The sequence below is a fragment of the Oncorhynchus keta genome, chromosome 24, assembly GCF_023373465.1.
Source record: "Oncorhynchus keta strain PuntledgeMale-10-30-2019 chromosome 24, Oket_V2, whole genome shotgun sequence".
NCBI classification, from domain to species: Eukaryota; Metazoa; Chordata; class Actinopteri; order Salmoniformes; family Salmonidae; genus Oncorhynchus; species Oncorhynchus keta.
In genome coordinates this window covers 13,368,090-13,387,448 of record NC_068444.1, presented here as the reverse complement: position 1 = coordinate 13,387,448, position 19,359 = coordinate 13,368,090, and the positions used below count along the sequence as shown (strand labels likewise).

At 45.5% G+C, this 19,359-nt stretch overlaps 1 protein-coding gene across 4 annotated transcripts in view; it reads right to left on the bottom strand.

Annotated features, from left to right (window-relative positions):
* Window positions 1-19,359, bottom strand: part of LOC127911372 (RNA binding protein fox-1 homolog 3-like) — a 1,085,108-nt gene that overhangs the window by 46,682 nt on the left and 1,019,067 nt on the right. For all 4 annotated transcript variants that reach the window (XM_052477708.1, XM_052477709.1, XM_052477707.1 and 1 more), the window contains one exon: window positions 12,983-13,036. In XM_052477708.1, coding sequence (XP_052333668.1) covers window positions 12,983-13,036 — 54 coding nt within the window. The remainder of the gene's footprint in view (window positions 1-12,982; window positions 13,037-19,359) is intronic.

Sequence of the window (19,359 nt, the reverse complement as noted above, 5' to 3'; positions counted from 1 at the left end):
AGAGAGGAAGACAGAGACAGTTAATTACAATGACAGTTTATAATATTTAAAATGTATATTACCCTCTATATTTTTACTTTAATGTCTGTTACAATAGACCTTGATGTATGTGTGTGTGTGTATGTGTGTGTCTGTGTGTTTGTGTATGTGTGTGTGTATGTTTGTGTATGTGTGTGTGTGTATGTGTGTGTCTGTGTGTTTGTGTATGTGTGTGTGTGTATGTGTGTATGTTTGTGTATGTGTGTGTGTGTATGTGTGTATGTTTGTGTATGTGTGTGTGTATGTGTGTATGTTTGTGTATGTGTGTGTGTGTATATGTGTGTGCGTATGGCTGTAGGGAGGTCGAGGTGAGACACAATGTATTGGCACAGACAGAGAGAGGATGGAAACTAGACATACAGAGGGAACTAGACAGAACGAGGGAACTAGACAGAGAGGGAACTAGACAGAACGTTGGAACTAGACAGAGAGGGAACTAGACAGAGAGAGAACTAGACAGAGAGGGAACTAGACAGAACGAGGGTACTAGACAGAGAGGGAACTAGACAGAACGTTGGAACTAGACAGAGAGGGAACTAGACAGAACGAGGGTACTAGACAGAGAGGGAACTAGACAGAGAGAGAACTAGACAGAGAGGGAACTAGACAGAGAGAGAACTAGACAGAGAGGGAACTAGACAGAGAGAGAACTAGACAGAGAGGGAACTAGACAGAACGTTGGAACTAGACAGAGAGGGAACTAGACAGAGAGAGAACTAGACAGAGAGGGAACTAGACAGAACGAGGGTACTAGACAGAGAGGGAACTAGACAGAACGTTGGAACTAGACAGAGAGGGAACTAGACAGAACGAGGGTACTAGACAGAGAGGGAACTAGACAGAGAGAGAACTAGACAGAGAGGGAACTAGACAGAGAGAGAACTAGACAGAGAGGGAACTAGACAGAACGAGGGAACTAGACAGAGAGGGAACTAGACAGAACGAGGGAACTAGACAGAGAGGGAACTAGACAGAATGAGGGTACTAGACAGAGAAAATAGGGAACTAGACAGAGAAAAGAGGGAACTAGACAGAGAAAAGAGGGAACTAGACATAGAGAGAGAGGGAACTAGACAGAGAGAGAGAGGGAACTAGACAGAGAGAGAGAGGGAACTAGACAGAGAGAGAACCAGACATAGAGGGAACTAGACAGAGGGAACTAGACAGAACGAGGGTACTAGACACAGAGGGAACTAGACAGAACGAGGGTACTAGACACAGAGGGAACTAGACAGAGAGGGAACTAGACAGAGCAAAGAGGGAACTAGACAGAGAAAAGAGGGAACTGGACAGAGAGAGAGAGGGAACTAGACAGAGAGAGAGGGGTAACTAGACAGAGAGGGAACTAGACAGCCAGAGAACTAGAGAGAGGGGGAACTAGATAGAGAGGGAACGAGATAGAGAGGGAACTAGACAGAGAGAGAACTAGACAGAGAGGGAACTAGACAGAGAAATAGAGGGAACTAGACAGAGATTGAACTAGACGGAGAGATATAGGGAACTAGACAGAGAGGGAACTAGACAGAGAGGGAACTAGACAGAGAGAGAACTAGACAGAGAGAGAACTTGACAGAGAGAGAAATAGACAGAGAGAGAACTAGACAGAGAAATAGAGGGAACTAGACAGAGAGAGGGAACTAGACAGAGAGAGAGAGGGAACTAGACAGAGAGGGAACTAGACAGAGAGAGAACTAGACAGAGAGAGAACCAGACAGAGAGAGAACTAGACAGAGAGGGAACTAGACAGAGAGAGAACTAGACAGAGACAGATAGGGAACTAGACAGAGATGGAACTAGACAGAGAGAGAACTAGACAGAGAGAGAGAGGGAACTAGACAGAGAGGGAACTAGACAGAGAAGAGAACTAGACAGAGAGAGAACCAGACAGAGAGAGAACTAGACAGAGAGGAAACTAGACAGAGAAATAGAGGGAACTAGACAGAGAGAGGGAACTAGACAGAGAGAGAGAGGGAACTAGACAGAGAGGGAACTAGACAGAGAGAGAACTAGACAGAGAGAGAACCAGACAGAGAGAGAACTAGACAGAGAGGGAACTAGACAGAGAGAGAACTAGACAGAGACAGATAGGGAACTAGACAGAGATGGAACTAGACAGAGAGAGAACTAGACAGAGAGAGAGAGGGAACTAGACAGAGAGGGAACTAGACAGAGAGAGAACTAGACAGAGAGAGAACCAGACAGAGAGAGAACTAGACAGAGAGGGAACTAGACAGAGAGAGAACTAGACAGAGAGAGAACCAGACAGAGAGAGAACTAGACAGAGAGGGAACTAGACAGAGAGAGAACTAGACAGAGACAGATAGGGAACTAGACAGAGATGGAACTAGACAGGGAAATAGAGGGAACTAGACAGTGATGGAACTAGACAGAGACAGATAGGGAACTAGACAGAGAGGGAACTACACAGAAAGATATAGGGAACTAGACAGAGACAGAGAGGGAACTTGACAGAGACAGAGAGGGAACTAGACAGAGGGAACTAGACAGAGAGGGAACTAGACAGAGAGAGAACTAGACAGAGACAGATAGGGAACTAGACAGAGAGGGAACTACACAGAAAGATATAGGGAACTAGACAGAGACAGAGAGGGAACTTGACAGAGACAGAGAGGGAACTAGACAGAGGGAACTAGACAGAGAGGGAACTAGACAGAGAAATAGAAGGAACTAGACAGAGATGGAACTAGACAGAGACAGAGAGGGAACTAGACAAAGAGGGAACTAGACAGAGAGAGAACTAGACAGAGAGAGAACTAGACAGAGAGAGGGAACTAGACAGAGAGAGGGAACTAGACAGAGAGAGGGAACTAGACAGAGAGAGGGAGGGAACTAGACAGAGAGAGGGAGGGAACTAGACAGAGAGAGGGAACTAGACAGAGAGGGAACTAGACAGAGAGGTATAGGGAACTAGACAGAGGGAACTAGACAGAGAGATAGAGGGAACTAGACAGAGAGGGAACTAGACAGAGAGAGAGAGGGAACTAGACAGAGAGATAGAGGGAACTAGACAGAGAGAGGGAGGGAACTAGACAGAGAGAGGGAACTAGACAGAGAGAGGGAACTAGACAGAGAGAGGGAACTAGACAGAGAGAGGGAACTAGACAGAGAGAGGGAGGGAACTAGACAGAGAGAGGGAACTAGACAGAGAGGGAACTAGACAGAGAGGTATAGGGAACTAGACAGAGGGAACTAGACAGAGAGATAGAGGGAACTAGACAGAGAGGGAACTAGACAGAGAGAGAGAGGGAACTAGACAGAGAGATAGAGGGAACTAGACAGAGAGGGAACTAGAAAGAGAGGGAACTAGACAGAGAGGGAACTAGACAGAGAGATAGAGGTAACAAGCCAGAGAGAGAACTAGACTGAGAGAAGTAATTAGACAGAGAGAGAACTAGACAGAGACAGATAGGGAATTAGACAGAGAGAGAAATAAAGAAAGTTAAAATGGAGAAAGGGATAAGATGGAGTGAAATAAAGAGAGATGGAAAACTAAGGATAGACAGACTGAAGGAAAACAAAGAGAGTGGTGGAGGTGACACAAAGCACACTCTGTGCCTAGTTGAGAAAGAGAGAGATGGAGCGAGACCCAGTGTTCTGGCAGTGGGGTCAGGAAGCAGATGGGTTGTATTATTTGGAGCAGCAGACACACACACTGGGAGGGGACAGCCCAGGGTCGGCAGGGGTGGCAGAGTCTGCCGAGGGGAGTGAGGGTTGGATGGGTTGCCAGTACGCACACACACCAGTGCAGGCAGGAGTCTCAGCGTTTGCCAAGCCGAAGGTCCCTCTTTAACCTTCAATCAACATGTGAGCACAGCCTTCACACACACACACACACACACACACACACACACACACACACACACACACACACACACACACACACACACACACACACACACACACACACACACACACACACACACGCACGCACGCACGCACGCACGCACACACACGCACACACACACACACACACACAAACACACACACACACACACACACAAGGCCAGTTCATAATGACCCACAATGGCCTGCAAACAGATGAGCCCTCTGCTCTCGTCTTAGTCTTGGACAGAGACAGACTAAAAACAACAAGTTAGAATGATAAACTATTGCAGTCAATTTGAGGAGTAAACCAAGGAGGGTTCGAACAGGCAGTGTTCTGAGGAGCAGGAATTGAACAACCAGAAAAGGACATTCCCTAATGCTTGGTGGTCTTGAAGTTTTTCTGGTTGTGAACTAAGTTGTAGTAGTGGGATACAGCTTTGTGGGAGTGGATGTATTAGTAGGGATCAGGGGCACTATTCGGAAGTTTGGATGACTGAGGTGCCCAAAGTAAACTTCCTGTTACTCAGGCCCAGAAGCTAGGATATGCATGTAATTGGATAGAGCACACTCTAAAGTTTCTAAAACTGTTAAAATCATATCTGTGAGTATAACATAATTGATATGGCAGGCAAAAACCAGAGGACAATCCATCCAGATTTATTTTGTTTGTTGAGCTCACCACTCATTGTAATTTCTTTCTATGAGAAAATCAATTGAATACCTCCCAGATTGCAGTTCCTAGGGCTTCCAGTAGATGTCAACAGTCTTTAGGCTTTTTTTTTTTTTTTAAATAGGGCGTTCTGGTGAGAGCACTTCGTCATTTATCTCTGAATATACACTGCTCCAAAAAATAAAGGGAACACTAAAATAACACATCCTAGATCTGAATGAATGAAATATTCTTATTAAATACTTTTTTCTTTACATAGTTGAATGTGTGTCATGTTCTGACCTTTATTTCCTGTGTTTTGTATTTAGTTAGTATGGTCAGGGCGTGAGTTGGGTGGGCAGTCTATGTTTGTTTTTCTAGGTTTTGGGAATTTCTATGTTTCGGCCTAGTATGGTTCTCAATCAGAGGCAGGTGTCATTGGTTGTCTCTGATTGAGAATCATACTTAGGTAGCCTGGGTTTCACTGTGTGTTTGTGGGTGATTGTTCCTGTCTCTGTCTTTGCACCAGATAGGACTGTTTTGAGTTTTCACATTTCTTGTTTTTTGTAGTCAGTTGTTCATGTGTACCTTAACGCATTAAAAAGAACCATGGACAATTACCACGCCGCGTATTGGTCCTCTGATCCATTTCGCCTCTCCTCTTCGGAAGAGGAGGAGGAAATTCATTACAATGTGCTGACAACAAAATCACACAAAAAATGATCAATGGAAATTAAATGCATCAACCCATGGAGGTCTGGATTTGGAGTCACACTCAAAATTAAAGTGGAAAACCACACTACAGGCTGATCTAACTTTTGTCCTTAAAACAAGTCAAAATGAGGCTCATTAGTGTGTGTGGCCTTCACGTGCCTGTATGAACTCCCTACAACGCCTGTGCATGCTCCTGATGAGGTGGCGGATGGTCTCCCGAGGGATCTCCTCCCAGACTTGGACTAAAGCATCCGCCAACTCCTAGACAGTCTGTGGTGCAACATGGCGTTGGTGGATGGAGCGAGACATGATGTCCCAGATGTGCTCAATTGGATTCAGGTCTGGGGAACGGGCGGGCCAGTCCATAGCATCAATGCCTTCCTCTTGCAGGAACTGCTGACACACTCCAGCCACATGAGGTCTAGCATTGTCTTGCATTAGGAGGAACCCAGGGCCAACCGCACCAGCATATGGTCTCACAAGGTGTCTCATCTCGGTACCTAATGTCAGTCAGGCTACCTCTGGCGAGCACATGGAGGGCTGTGCGGCCCCCCAAAGAAATGCAACCCCACACCATGACTGACCCACCGCCAAACCGGTCATGCTGGATGATGTTGCAGGCAGCAGAACGTTCTCCACGGCGTCTCCAGACTCTGTCACGTCTGTCACATGTGCTCAGTGGGAACCTGCTTTCATCTGTGAAGAGCACAGGGCGCCAGTGGCGAATTTGCCAACCTTGGTGTTCTCTGGCAAATGCCAAACATCCTGCACGGCGTTGGGCTGTAAGCACAACCCCCACCTGTGGACGTCGGGCCATCATACCACCCTCATGGAGTCTGTTTCTGAACGTTTGAGCAGACACATGCACATTTGTGGCCTGCTAGAGGTCATTTTGCAGGGCTCTGGCAGTGCTCCTCCTGCTCCTCCTTGCACAAATGCGGAGGTAGCGGTCCTGCTGCTGGGTTGTAGCCCTCCTACGGCCTCCTCCACGCCTCCTGATGTACTGGCCTGTCTCCTGGTAGCGCCTCCATGCTCTGGACACTACGCTGACAGACACAGCAAACCTTCTTGCCACAGCTCGCATTGATGTTCCATCCTGGATGAGCTGCACTACCTGAGCCACTTGTGTGGGTTGTAGACTCCTTCTCATGCTATACCACTAGAATGAAAGCACCGCCAGCATTCAAAAGTGACCAAAATATCAGTCAGCAAACATAGGAACTGAGAAGTAGTCTGTGGTCACCACCTGCAGAACCACTCCTTTATTGGGGGTGTCTTGCTAATTGCCTACACTTTCCACCTGTTGTCTATTCCATTTGCACAACAGCATGTGAAATGTATTGAAATGTATTGTTGCTTCCGAAGTGGACAGTTTGATTTCACAGAAGTGTGATTGACTAGGAGTTACATTGTGTTGTTTAAGTGTTCCCTTAATGTTTTTGAGCAGTGTACTATTCTCCATCTTAAATGGTATAATTTATTTACATATCAGGGTTCCTGAGGATTGATTAGAAACGTTGTTTGGCTTGTTTGGATGGAGTTTATTGGTAACTTTTGGAATTCATTTGTTTGCATTTTGAATGAGGGAAACCGATGGACTACTGAATCAAGTGCGCCAACTAAACTGACTTTTTTTGGGATATAAAGAAGGACTTTATCGAACAAAAGGACCATTTGTGATGTAACTGGGACCCTTTGGGATTCCAAACAGAAGAGGATCTTCAAACGTAAGTGATTTATTTTATCGCTATTTCTGACTTTCGTGACGCCTCTGCTTGCTTGGAAAATGTTTGTAATGCTTTTTTACGCAGGGCGCTGTCCTCAGATAACCGCATGGTGTGCTTTCACCGTAAAGCCTTTTTGAATTCTGACAAAGCGGCTAGATTAAAAAGTTAAGCTTTAAAACGATGTAAGACACTTGTATTTTCATGAATGTTTAATATTACAAATGTTTTATTTTGAATTTCGCGCTCTGAAATAACACCGGATGTTGTCGAGGTGGGGCGCGAGCGGCATGCCTAGGTCAAAGAGGTGTTAATGGTGTTGTAAAGACAATGCTTTTCCCAGGAGTTTTTTAATGGGGATGATGAGATATATATAACAACTGTTTCTTCCTTGCTGCTGTACAGTAGAACACCTTGACTTCCTCCTTCTAACTGTTGCCATGACAACGCTAACATGCCAGGCATGTACACTATTTCGTTGCTATAGTGACACAGCGCAAGAAAAATATCGAGTTGTGAGTGTTTTGTATGTGGAAGTGTTCATGTGTGTGTAGTTGACTAAACACACATTTTAACTCCCGTCTCAATCTTCAGACCGTGGTTACGTCCAAAATGGCACCCTCGTCCCCTATGGGCCCTGGCCAAAGAAAGTGTGCACTATAAAGGGAATACACGAATTATGGGATAGGAAAAGAGACTTGAATCCTATCTAAACATGGCCATGGCTTTCTGCGTTACGCCACAATGCATCGGTCTTAGTCGTCCTGGAAGCCTTCTCCTATACAGCCTTCTCCTATACGGCCTTCTCCTATACGGCCTTCTCCTATACGGCCTTCTCCTATACGGCCTTCTCCTATACGGCCTTCTCCTATACGGCCTTCTCCTATACGGCCTTCAGACTGCCATATCTCGCCTCTCTGTGTTCTCAGGGACAGTGACAGAGTGTTTGCTTAATTAAACCTCAGACAATGAAGAAAGCCTCTTATGCAGAGCGACTTACAGTAGTGTGCATACGTTTGTTTACTTTTTTCATTCTAGTCCGCCCGTGGGAGTCGAACCCACAACCCGGGCTTTGCAAGTGCCGTGCTCTACCAACTGAGGCACACAGGACACCACACACACACACACAGGACACCACACACACAGGACACCACACACACACACACACACACACACACACACACACACACACACACACACACACACACACACACACACACACACACACACACACACACACACACACACACACACACACACACACACACACACACACACACACACACACACACACACACACACACACACACACACACACACACACACACTCACGAGAAATGTATGGGTTCTTGTTTTTTAAACACCTTAACTTGATTTAGCAATAAAAGGCGGGGTCAGCAAATGACTGTGACCTCGTCCGCGTTTTGGACCAATCAAATCATGGCAGAGTGAGACACTCCGGAGTCAAACTAACGTCACCTTTCCAACCTGCATATTTTGTCAGCAGTTAAAAAGCTCCTCTTAATATTTTGCTTTGCATTTTAATCTTATTTGTTGTGTTCTGCTGCAAAACTGTATGCATATACTCAGACTAGGACACACACACACGCGCACACACACACACACACACACACACACACACACACACACACACACACACACACACACACACACACTCTGCATACACTCAGACATAGTCAATCAATCACTATTGCATGTCCCTCATTGTCCTTCATACCCACACAGTCTACTCCACTCAGTCACACACACACACACACACACACACACACACACACACACACACACACACACACACACACACACACACACACACACACACACACACACACACACACACACACACACACACACACACACACACACACACACACACACACACACCGTGGTCCTGGACACACACACACACACAAACACACATAAGTGCAAACACACACACACTCCCTCAAAAAGGCACAGTGATGAATGAATGAAGAGCCTGTGTTCAACCCTACACCATCAGTGTGGATAAGGTAAAGAACCAAGTGAGTGTGTATTTAACCAGCAGCTCTCTCTCGTTCTCTCTCACTCACTCACTCACTCACTCATTCTCTCTCTCTCAATTTGAATTCATAGGCTTTATTGGCATGGGAAACATTGCTAGTGAAGTAGATAATAAACTAAAGTGAAATAAACAATAAAAATGAACAGTAAACATTACACTCAAAAGTTCCAAAAGAATAAAGACAAAGTTCAAAAGGAAAATAAATAAACATAAATACAGTGCCTTGCAATTCATGGCGTTTTTCCTATTTTGTTGCATTACAACTTGTCATTTAAATTGATTTTTTGGGGGATTTCATGTAATGGACATAAACAAAATAATCTAAATTGGTGAAGTGGAATGAAACAATTACTTGTTAAAAATAAATAAAAACTGAAAAGGGGTGCATGCATTTGTCATCACTGCCTTTGCTAAGAAGCCCCTAACTAAGATCTGGTGCAACCAATTACCTTCATGTCACATAATTAGTTAGATTGCACACAGGGGCACTTTATTTAAGTGTCACATGATCTGTCACATGATCTCAGTATATATACACCTGTTCTGAAAGACCCCAGAGTCTGCAACACCACTTAGCAAGCGGCACAATGAAGACCAAGGAGCTCTCCAAACAGATCATGAACAAAGTTGTGGAGAAGTACAGATCAGGGTTGGGTTATAAACAAATATCCCAAAAACATTATTTAAAAATAAAAAGAATATGGCATCACAATAAACCTGCCAAGAGACGGCCGCCCACCAAACTCACAGACCAGGCAAGGAGGACATTAATCAGAGAGGCAACAAGGAGACCAAAGATAACCCTGAAGGAGCTGCAAAGCTCCACAGCAGAGATGGGAGTATCTGTCCATAGGACCACTTTAAGCCGTACACTCCACAGAGCTGAACTTTACGGAAGAGTGGCCAGAAAAAAAGCCATTGCTTAAAGAAAAAATAAGCAAACACGTTTGGTGTTCGCCAAAAGGCATGTAGGAGACTCCCCAAACATATGGAAGAAGGTACTCTGGTCAGATGAGACAAAAGTTGAGCTATGTCTGGCGCAAGCCCAACACCTCTCATCACTCAGAGAATACCATCCCCACAGTAAAGCATGGTGGTGGCAGCATCTGGCAGCAGCTGTGGGGATGTTTTTCATCGGCAGGGAAACTGGTCAGAATTGAAGGAATGATGGATGGCATGAAATACAGGGAAATTCTTGAGGGAAACCTGTGTCAGTCTTCCAGAGATTTGAGACTGGGGTGGAGGTTCACCTTCCAGCAGGACATTGACCCTAAACATACTGCTAAAACAACACTCGAGTGGTTCAAGGGGAAACATTTAAATGTCTTGGAATGGCCTAGTCAAAGCCCAGACCTCAATCCAATTGAGGGAGCTGGAGCAGTTTTGCCTTGAAGAAGGGGCAAAAATCCCAGTGGCTAGATGTGCCAAGCTCCTAGAGACATACCCCAAGATACTTGAAGCTGTAATTGCTGCAAAAGGTGGCTCTACAAAGTATTGACTTGGGGGGTGAATGGTTACACTCTCAAGTTTTCAGTTTTGTTGGTCTTATTTCTTGTTTGTACCACAATAAAAAACAAAATAGGAAAAATGCCAAATTGGTGAATACTTATGCAAGCCAATGCACGTGTTGTATTTACAATCGTGTTTGTTCTTCACTGGTTGCCTTTTTCTTGTGGCAACAGGTCACACATCTTGCTGCTGTGGTACCACACTGTGGTATTTCACCCAGTAGATATGGGAGTTTATCAAAATTGGGTTTGTTTTGAAATTCTTCGTGGGTATGTGTAATCTGAGGGAAGTATGTGTCTCTAATATGGTCATACATTGGCCAGGAGGTTAGGAAGTGCAGTTCAGTTTCCACCTCATTTTGTGGTCAGTGTGGACATAGCCTGTCTTCTCTTGAGAGCCAGGACTGCCTACGGTGGCCTTTCTCAATAGCAAGGCTATGCTCCCTGAGTCTGTATGAAGTCAAAGCGTTCCTTAAATTTGGGTCAGTCACAGTGGTCAGGTATTCTGCCACTGTGTATTCTCTGTTTAGGGCCAACCACACTGCCCTAACCCAAGAGGAATACCTATGTGAGAATGCTGTTCATCGACTACAGCTCGGCATTTAACACCATATTGGCCTCCAAGCTCGTCATCAAGCTCGAGACCCTGGGTCTCGACCCCGCCCTGTGCAACTGGGTACTGGATTTCCTGACGGGCCGCCCCCAGTTGGTGAGGGTAGGCAACAACATTTCCACCCCGCTGATCCTCAACACTGGGGCCCCACAAGGGTGCGTTCTGAGCCCTCTCCTGTACTCCCTGTTCACCCACGACTGCGTGGCCACGCACGCCTCCAACTCAATCATCAAGTTTGCGGACGACACAACAGTGGTAGGCTTGATTACCAATAACGACGAGACGGCCTACAGGGAGGAGGTGAGGGCCTACAGGGAGGAGGTGATTAGCAGATATCGGCCTATTTCAGCTCTGCAAGCATTATCTGCTCTCTCTCTCCTCTCTCTCTCGCTCCCTCCCCTCTCTTTCTCTCTCTATCCTCTCCTCTCTCTCCCCTCTCATCCGGCATTCTATCTGAAAGGTATTTGAACACAATAAACCTGTAGCCAAACACAGGAATGGAGACGGAGTGTTCTGTCACACACACATAATTTATGGGCTCCAAATCAGCTGATCCTCGTCTTTGGACACCACACTGATAAAGAGTGATTAACGGCAGTTACATCTCGCTCTATTCCCTCCCATAGTAGATTAAACGCAGCTTGAATTATTCCACATGAAATCCAGACCCAACACTTCCGCTACAAGAATATTTATTTTTTCATATTTTGAAAGAAAAGGAGTGAGGAAGAGGAGTAGTGGAGGGAAGTGAGGATGGGAGAAGCAAGGGAGTTACAGTGGGGCAACAAAATTATTTGTGATTTTATGGATTTTTTTTCTCATTTTGTCTGTCACAGTTGAAGTGTACCTATGATGAAAATTACAGGCCTCTCTCATCTTTTTAAGTGGGAGAACTTGCACAGTTGGTGGCTGACTAAATACTTTTTTGCCCCACTGTAAATAGGTTGTTGTGCCAGGAAACACACGCACACACCAAGACACACACACATACACACCAACACACACACACACACACACACACACACACACACACACACACACACACACACACACACACACACACACACACACACACACACACACACACACACACACACACACACACACACACACACACACACACCTCCAACATGGCTGCCACATGGGACTTGCAGAGGCATATGGCGTCGTTTAGGCTTGGCAAACTTTACTGGCATGTTTAAGACGACTCAATATATTAGGGTTCAGGATCGTGAGGGGAGTGGATGAGGGGGAGGAGTGGGGAGGAAAGGGGGGTGGATGAGGGGAGAGGGGAGGGCAGGAGAGGGGAGGAGAGGGGGAGGAGAGGGAGAAATAAAATAGATGGATGGCTGTTATTTAGAGCTTGGCAGTAAAGCTGTCTTGGAATGAACAGATTTCAGTCTAATGAGCAAGATGGAGAGGTGTTAAAGTCCGCAGACAGTCACAGCACTTCCTCTAAATGAAAGGAGCATGTACGCACACACGTGAATACCTAACACCACAACCATACCGGCTCATGAGAGAGAGAGAGAGAGAGAGAGGGGGGAGGGGAGAGAGAGAGAGAGAGGGGGGAGAGAGAGAGAGGGGGAGGGGGAGATGTACTGGAGGGGGAGATAGAGATAGAGATAGAGAGAGAGAGAGAGAGAGAGAGAGAGAGAGAGAGGGAGAGAGAGAGATAAGAGAGAGAGAGAGAGAGGAGAGTATGGTGGGATGAGAGAGAGAGAGAGAGAGATGGTGGGAGAGAGAGAGATGGGAGATAGATAGAGAAGGTGAGATGTACTGTGATAGCGAGGGGTTGTTGTGTCGTATGTATCAGTGAAGTTTTACCTGCATACAATTCAGGACCATAGACAGCTCCCACCATTGGGTTCAGCTTCCAGCCTACAGAAAACACACAAGGGAGTGGTAGACTAATGTTAGATTAGCATCCCATTCACTTAGACAGATGGTAGCTCAGCAACCCATTCACAAAGACTGAAGATATTTCAGCATATCTTTACTTTTAGCAGAATTTTACACTAAAGGTCTGGAATCAAATAAAAATGTAAAAATTATGTTCCAGCGTTCGATGATACTTCATTATTATGGGATATGAGGAGAGACTGTATGGTGGGATGAGAGGAGAGACTGTATGGTGGGATGAGAGGAGAGACTGTATGGTGGGATAGGAGGAGAGACTGTATGATGGGATAGGAGGAGAGACTGTATGATGGGACAGGAAGAGAGACATGATAATGGGAAATGAGGAGAGACTGTATGATGGGATAGGAGGAGAGACATAATGATGGGATAGGAGGAGAGACTGTATGATGGGATAGGAGGAGAGACATGATGATGGGATAGGAGGAGAGACTGTATGATGGGATAGGAGGAGAGACATGATGATGGGATATGAGGAGAGACATGATGATGGGATAAGAGGAGAGACTGTATGATGGGATAGGAGGAGAGACTGTATGATGGGACAGGAAGAGAGACATGATAATGGGAAATGAGGAGAGACTGTATGATGGGATAGGAGGAGAGACATAATGATGGGATAGGAGGAGAGACTGTATGATGGGATAGGAGGAGAGACATGATGATGGGATAGGAGGAGAGACTGTATGATGGGATAGGAGGAGAGACATGATGATGGGATATGAGGAGAGACTGTATGATGGGATAGGAGGAGAGACTGTATGATGGGATAGGAGGAGAGACTGTATGATGGGATAGGAGGAGAGACATGATGATGGGATAGGAGGAGAGACTGTATGATGGGATGGGAGGAGAGACATGATGATGGGATATGAGGAGAGACATGATTATGGGAAAGGAGGAGAGACATGATAATGGGAAATGAGGAGAGACTGTATGATGGGATAGGAGGAGAGACATGATTATGGGATAGGAGGAGAGACTGTATGGTTGGATAGGAGGAGAGACATGATTATGGGATAAGAGGAGAGACTGTATGATTGGATAGGAGGAGAGACATGATTATGGGATAGGAGGAGAGACTGTATGATTGGATAGGAGGAGAGACATGATTATGGGATAGGAGGAGAGACTGTATGATGGGATAGGAGGAGAGACTGTATGATGGGATATGAGGAGAGACTGTATGATGGGATAGGAGGAGAGACTGTATGGTGGGATGGGAGGAGAGACATGATGATGGGATAGGAGGAGAGACTGTATGATGGGATATGAGGAGAAACTGTATGATTGGATAGGAGGAGAGGAGAGACTGTATGGTGGGATATGAGGAGAGACTGTATGGTGGGATATGAGGAGAGACTGTATGATGGGACAGGAGGAGAGACATGATAATGGGAAATGAGGAGAGACTGTATGATGGGATAGGAGGAGAGACATGATAATGGGAAATGAGGAGAGACTGTATGATGGGATAGGAGGAGAGACATAATGATGGGATATGAGGAGAGACATGATAATGGGAAATGAGGAGAGACTGTATGATGGGATAGGAGGAGAGACATGATGATGGGATATGAGGAGAGACATGATTATGGGAAAGGAGGAGAGACATGATAATGGGAAATGAGGAGAGACTGTATGATGGGATAGGAGGAGAGACATGATTATGGGATAGGAGGAGAGACATTATGATGGGATAGGAGGAGAGACATGATTATGGGATAGGAGGAGAGACATGTATGATGGGATAGGAGGAGAGACATGATATGATGGGATAGGGAGGATGATGGGACATGATATGATTGGATAGGAGGAGAGACATTATGATGGGATGATTGATGGGATAGGAGGAGAGACATGATGATGGGACAGGAGGAGAGACATGATGATGGGATAGGAGGAGAAACATTATGATTGAGAGACATTATGATGGGATAGGAGAGAAACATGATGATGGGATAGGACATTATGATGGGAGACATTATGATGGGATATGATGGGATAGGAGGAGAGACATGATGATGGGATAGGAGGAGAGACATGGTGATGGGATAGGAGGAGAGACATGATTATGGGATAGGAGGAGAGACTGTATGATGGGATAGGAGGAGAGACTGTATGATGGGATAGGAGGAGAGACTGTATGATGGGATAGGAGGAGAGGAGATACATGATGATGGGACAGGAGGAGAGACATGATGATGGGACAGGAGGAGAGACATGATGATGGGACAGGAGGAGAGGAGAGACATTATGATGGGATAGGAGAGACATTATGATGGGATAGGAGAGACATTATGATGGGATAGGAGAGACATTATGATGGGATAGGAGAGACATTATGATGGGATAGGAGAGACATTATGATGGGATAGGAGGAGAAACATTATGATGGGATGATGGGATAGGAGAGACATTATGAGGGACATGACATTATGATGGGATGGGATAGAGAACATTATGATGGGATAGAGACATGATGGGATGATGGGATAGGATGGGATAGAGACAGGATAATGGGATAGGAGGAGAGACATGATGATAGGAGATATGATGGGAGTAGAGACATGATGATGAGATAGGAGTAGAGACATGATGATGAGATAGGAGTAGAGACATGATGATGAGATAGGAGTAGAGACAGGATAATGGGATACGAGGAGAGACATGATGATGGGATAGGAGGAGAGACATGATGATGAGATAGGAGTAGAGACATGATGATGAGATAGGAGTAGAGACATGATGATGAGATAGGAGTAGAGACAGGATAATGGGATACGAGGAGAGACATGATGATGGGATAGGAGGAGAGACATGATGATGAGATAGGAGTAGAGACATGATGATGAGATAGGAGTAGAGACATGATGATGAGATAGGAGTAGAGACAGGATAATGGGATACGAGGAGAGACATGATGATGGGATAGGAGGAGAGACATGATGATGAGATAGGAGTAGAGACATGATGATGAGATAGGAGTAGAGACATGATGATGAGATAGGAGTAGAGACAGGATAATGGGATACGAGGAGAGACATGATGATTTGATAGGAGGACTGTCATGATGATAGGAGATAGACATGATTTTTATTTGATTTATTTCACCTTTATTTAACCAGGTAGGCTAGTTGAGAACAAGCTCTCATTTACAACTGCGACCCGGCCAAGATAAAGCAAAACAGTGCGACACAAACAACAACACGGTGTTACACATAGAATAAACAAACATACTGTCAATAACACAGTAGAAAAGGCAATAAAGTGTGTGCAAATGAGGTAGGATAAGGGAGTTAAGGTAATAAATAAGGCATAAGGTGAAATAATTACAATATAGCAATACACCTTGGAGTGATGGATGGCAGAAGATGAGCGTGCAAGTAGAGATACAGGGGTGCAAAGGAGAAAAATAAATTAAATAAATAACAGTTTGAGGCTGAGGTAGTTGGATGGGCTATTTACAGATGGGCTATGTTCAGGTGATCTGTGAGTTGCTCTGACAGCTGGTGCTTATTATTAGTGAGGGAGATTTAAGTCTCCATATTCATTGATATTTGCAGTTCGTTCCAGTCATTGGCAGCAGAGAACTGAAAGGAAAAGCGGCCAAAGGAGGAATTGGCTTTGGGAGTGACCAGTGAAATATACCTGCTGGAGGGCATGCTATGGGTGGGTGCTGCTAAGGTGACCAGTGAGCTGAGATAAGGCTGTGCTTTACTTAGCAAAGACTTATAGATGACCTGGAGCCAGTGGGTTTGAAGCTTGGGCCAGCCAATGAGAGAATACAGGTCGCAGTGGTGGGTAGTAAATGTGGCTTTGGTGACAAAACGGATGGCACTGTGATCGACTGCATCCAATTTGCTGAGTAGAGTGTTGGAGGCTATTTTGTAAATTACATCGCCGACGTCAAGGATCGGTAGGATAGTCAGTTTTACCAGGGTACGTTTGGCAGCATGAGTGAAGGATGCTTTGTTGCGAAGTAGGAAGCCGATTCTAGGTTTCATTTTGGATTGGAGATGCTTAATGTCAGTCTGGAAGGAGAGTTTACAGTCTAACCAGACACCTAGGTATTTGTAGTTGTCCACATATTCTAAGTCAGAACTGTAGTGATGCTGGACGGGCAGGTAGGTGTAGGCAGCGATCGGTTGAAGAGCATGCATTTAGTTTTACTTGCATTTAAGAGCAGTTTGAGGCCACGGAAAGAGTGTTGGATGGCATTGAAGCTCATCTGGAGGTTAGTTGACACGGTTTCCAAAGAAGGGCCAGAAGTATACAGAATGGTGTCGTCTGCGTAGAGGTGGATCAGAGAATCACCAGCAGCAAGAGCGACATCATTGATGTATACAGAGAAAAGAGTAGGCCTGAGAATTTAAACCTGTGGCACTCTCATAGAGACGGAGTTCTGGACAACAGGCCGTCCGATTTGACACACTGAACTCTGTCAGAGAAACAGTTAGTGAACCAGGCGAGGCAGTAATTTTAGAAACCAAGGCTATCGAGTCTGCAAATAAGAATGTGGTGATTGACATAGTCGAAAGCCTTGGCCAGGTCGATGAACATGCCTGCACAGTATTGTCTCTTATCGATGGCGGGTATGATCGTTTAGGACCTTGAGCATGGCTGAGGTGAACCCATGACCATTTCTGAAACCAGATTGCATAGTGGAGAAGGTACGGTGGGATTCGAAATGGTCGGTGATCTGTTTGTTAACTTAGCTTTCGAAGACCTTAGAAAGGCCTGGTAGGATATATATAGGTCTGTAGCAGTTTGGGTCTAAAGTGTCTCCCCCTTTTAAGAGGGGATGACCGCGGCAGCTTTCCAATATTTAGGGATCTCAGACGATATGAAAGAGAGGTTGAACAGGCTAGTAATAGGGGTTGCAACAATTTCTGCAGATAATTTTAGAAAAAGAGGGTCCAGATTGCCTAGCCTGATTTGCAGGGGTCCAGATTTTTGCAGCTCTTTCAGAACATCAGCTATCTGGATTTGGGTGAAGGAGAAATGGGGGAGGCTTTGGCAAGTTGCTTTGGGGGGTGCAGGGCTGTTGACCGTGGTAGGGGTAGCCAGGTGGAAAGCATAGCCAGCCGTAGAAAAATGCTTATAGAAATTCTCAATTATAGTGGATGTATCAGTGGTGACAGTGTTTCATAGCCTCAGCGCAGTAGGCAGCTGGGAGGAGGTGCTCTTATTTTCCATGGACTTTACAGTGTCCCATGGAGTTTGTGCTACAGGATGCACATTTCTGTTTGAAAAGGCTAGCCTTTGCTTCCCTAACTGCCCGGGCAAGGTCGATTAGAAAGGCTTGCTCGCTGAAGTGTTTTAGTTTGACAGTGATGAGGGGTGGTCGTTTGACCACAGACCCACTACGGACGCAGGCAATGAGGCAGTGATCACTGTTATCCTGGTTGAAGACAGCAGAGGTGTACATGGAGGGCAGGTTGGTTAGGATCTATGAGGGTGCCCGTGTTTACGGACTTGTGGTTGTACCTAGGTTCATTGATAATTTGTGTGAGATTGAGGGCATCAAGTTTAGATTGTTGGATGGCCGGAGTGTTAAGCATGTCCCAGTTTGGTCACCTAACAGCACAAGATCTGAAGATAGATGGGGGGAAATCAATTCACATATGGTGTCTCGGGCACAGCTGGGGGTAGAAGGTGATCTATCGCAAGCGGCAAAGGTGAGAGACTTGTTTCTGGAAAGGTGGATTTTTAAAAGTAGAAGCTCAAATTGTTTGGGCACAGACCTGGAAAGTAAAACAGAACTATGCAGGCTATCTCTGCAGTAGATTGCAACTCCGCCCATTTTGGCAGTTCTATCTTGTCGAAAAATGTTATAGTTAAGGATGGAAATTTCCGGGTTTTTGGTGGTCTTCCTAAACCAGGATTCATACACGGCTAGGACATCCAGGTTGGCAGAGTGTGCTTAAGCAGTGAATGAAACAAACTTAGGGAGGAGGCTTCTAATGTTAACATGCATGAAACCAAGGCTTTTACGGTTACAGAAGTCAACAAATGAGAGCGCCTGGGGAGTGAGAGTGGAGCTAGGCACTGCTGGACCTGGATTAACCACCACATCACCAGAGGAACAGAGGAGAAGTAGGATAAGGGTACGGCTAAAGGCCATAATAACTGGTCGTCTAGTACGTTCAGAACAGAGAGTAAAAGGAGCAGGTTTCTGGGCGCGGTAGAATAGATTCAAGGCATAATGTACAGATAAAGGTATGGTAGGATGTGGAGGTGGAGTGGAGATAAACAGTGGAGGTAAACAGTGGAGGTAAACA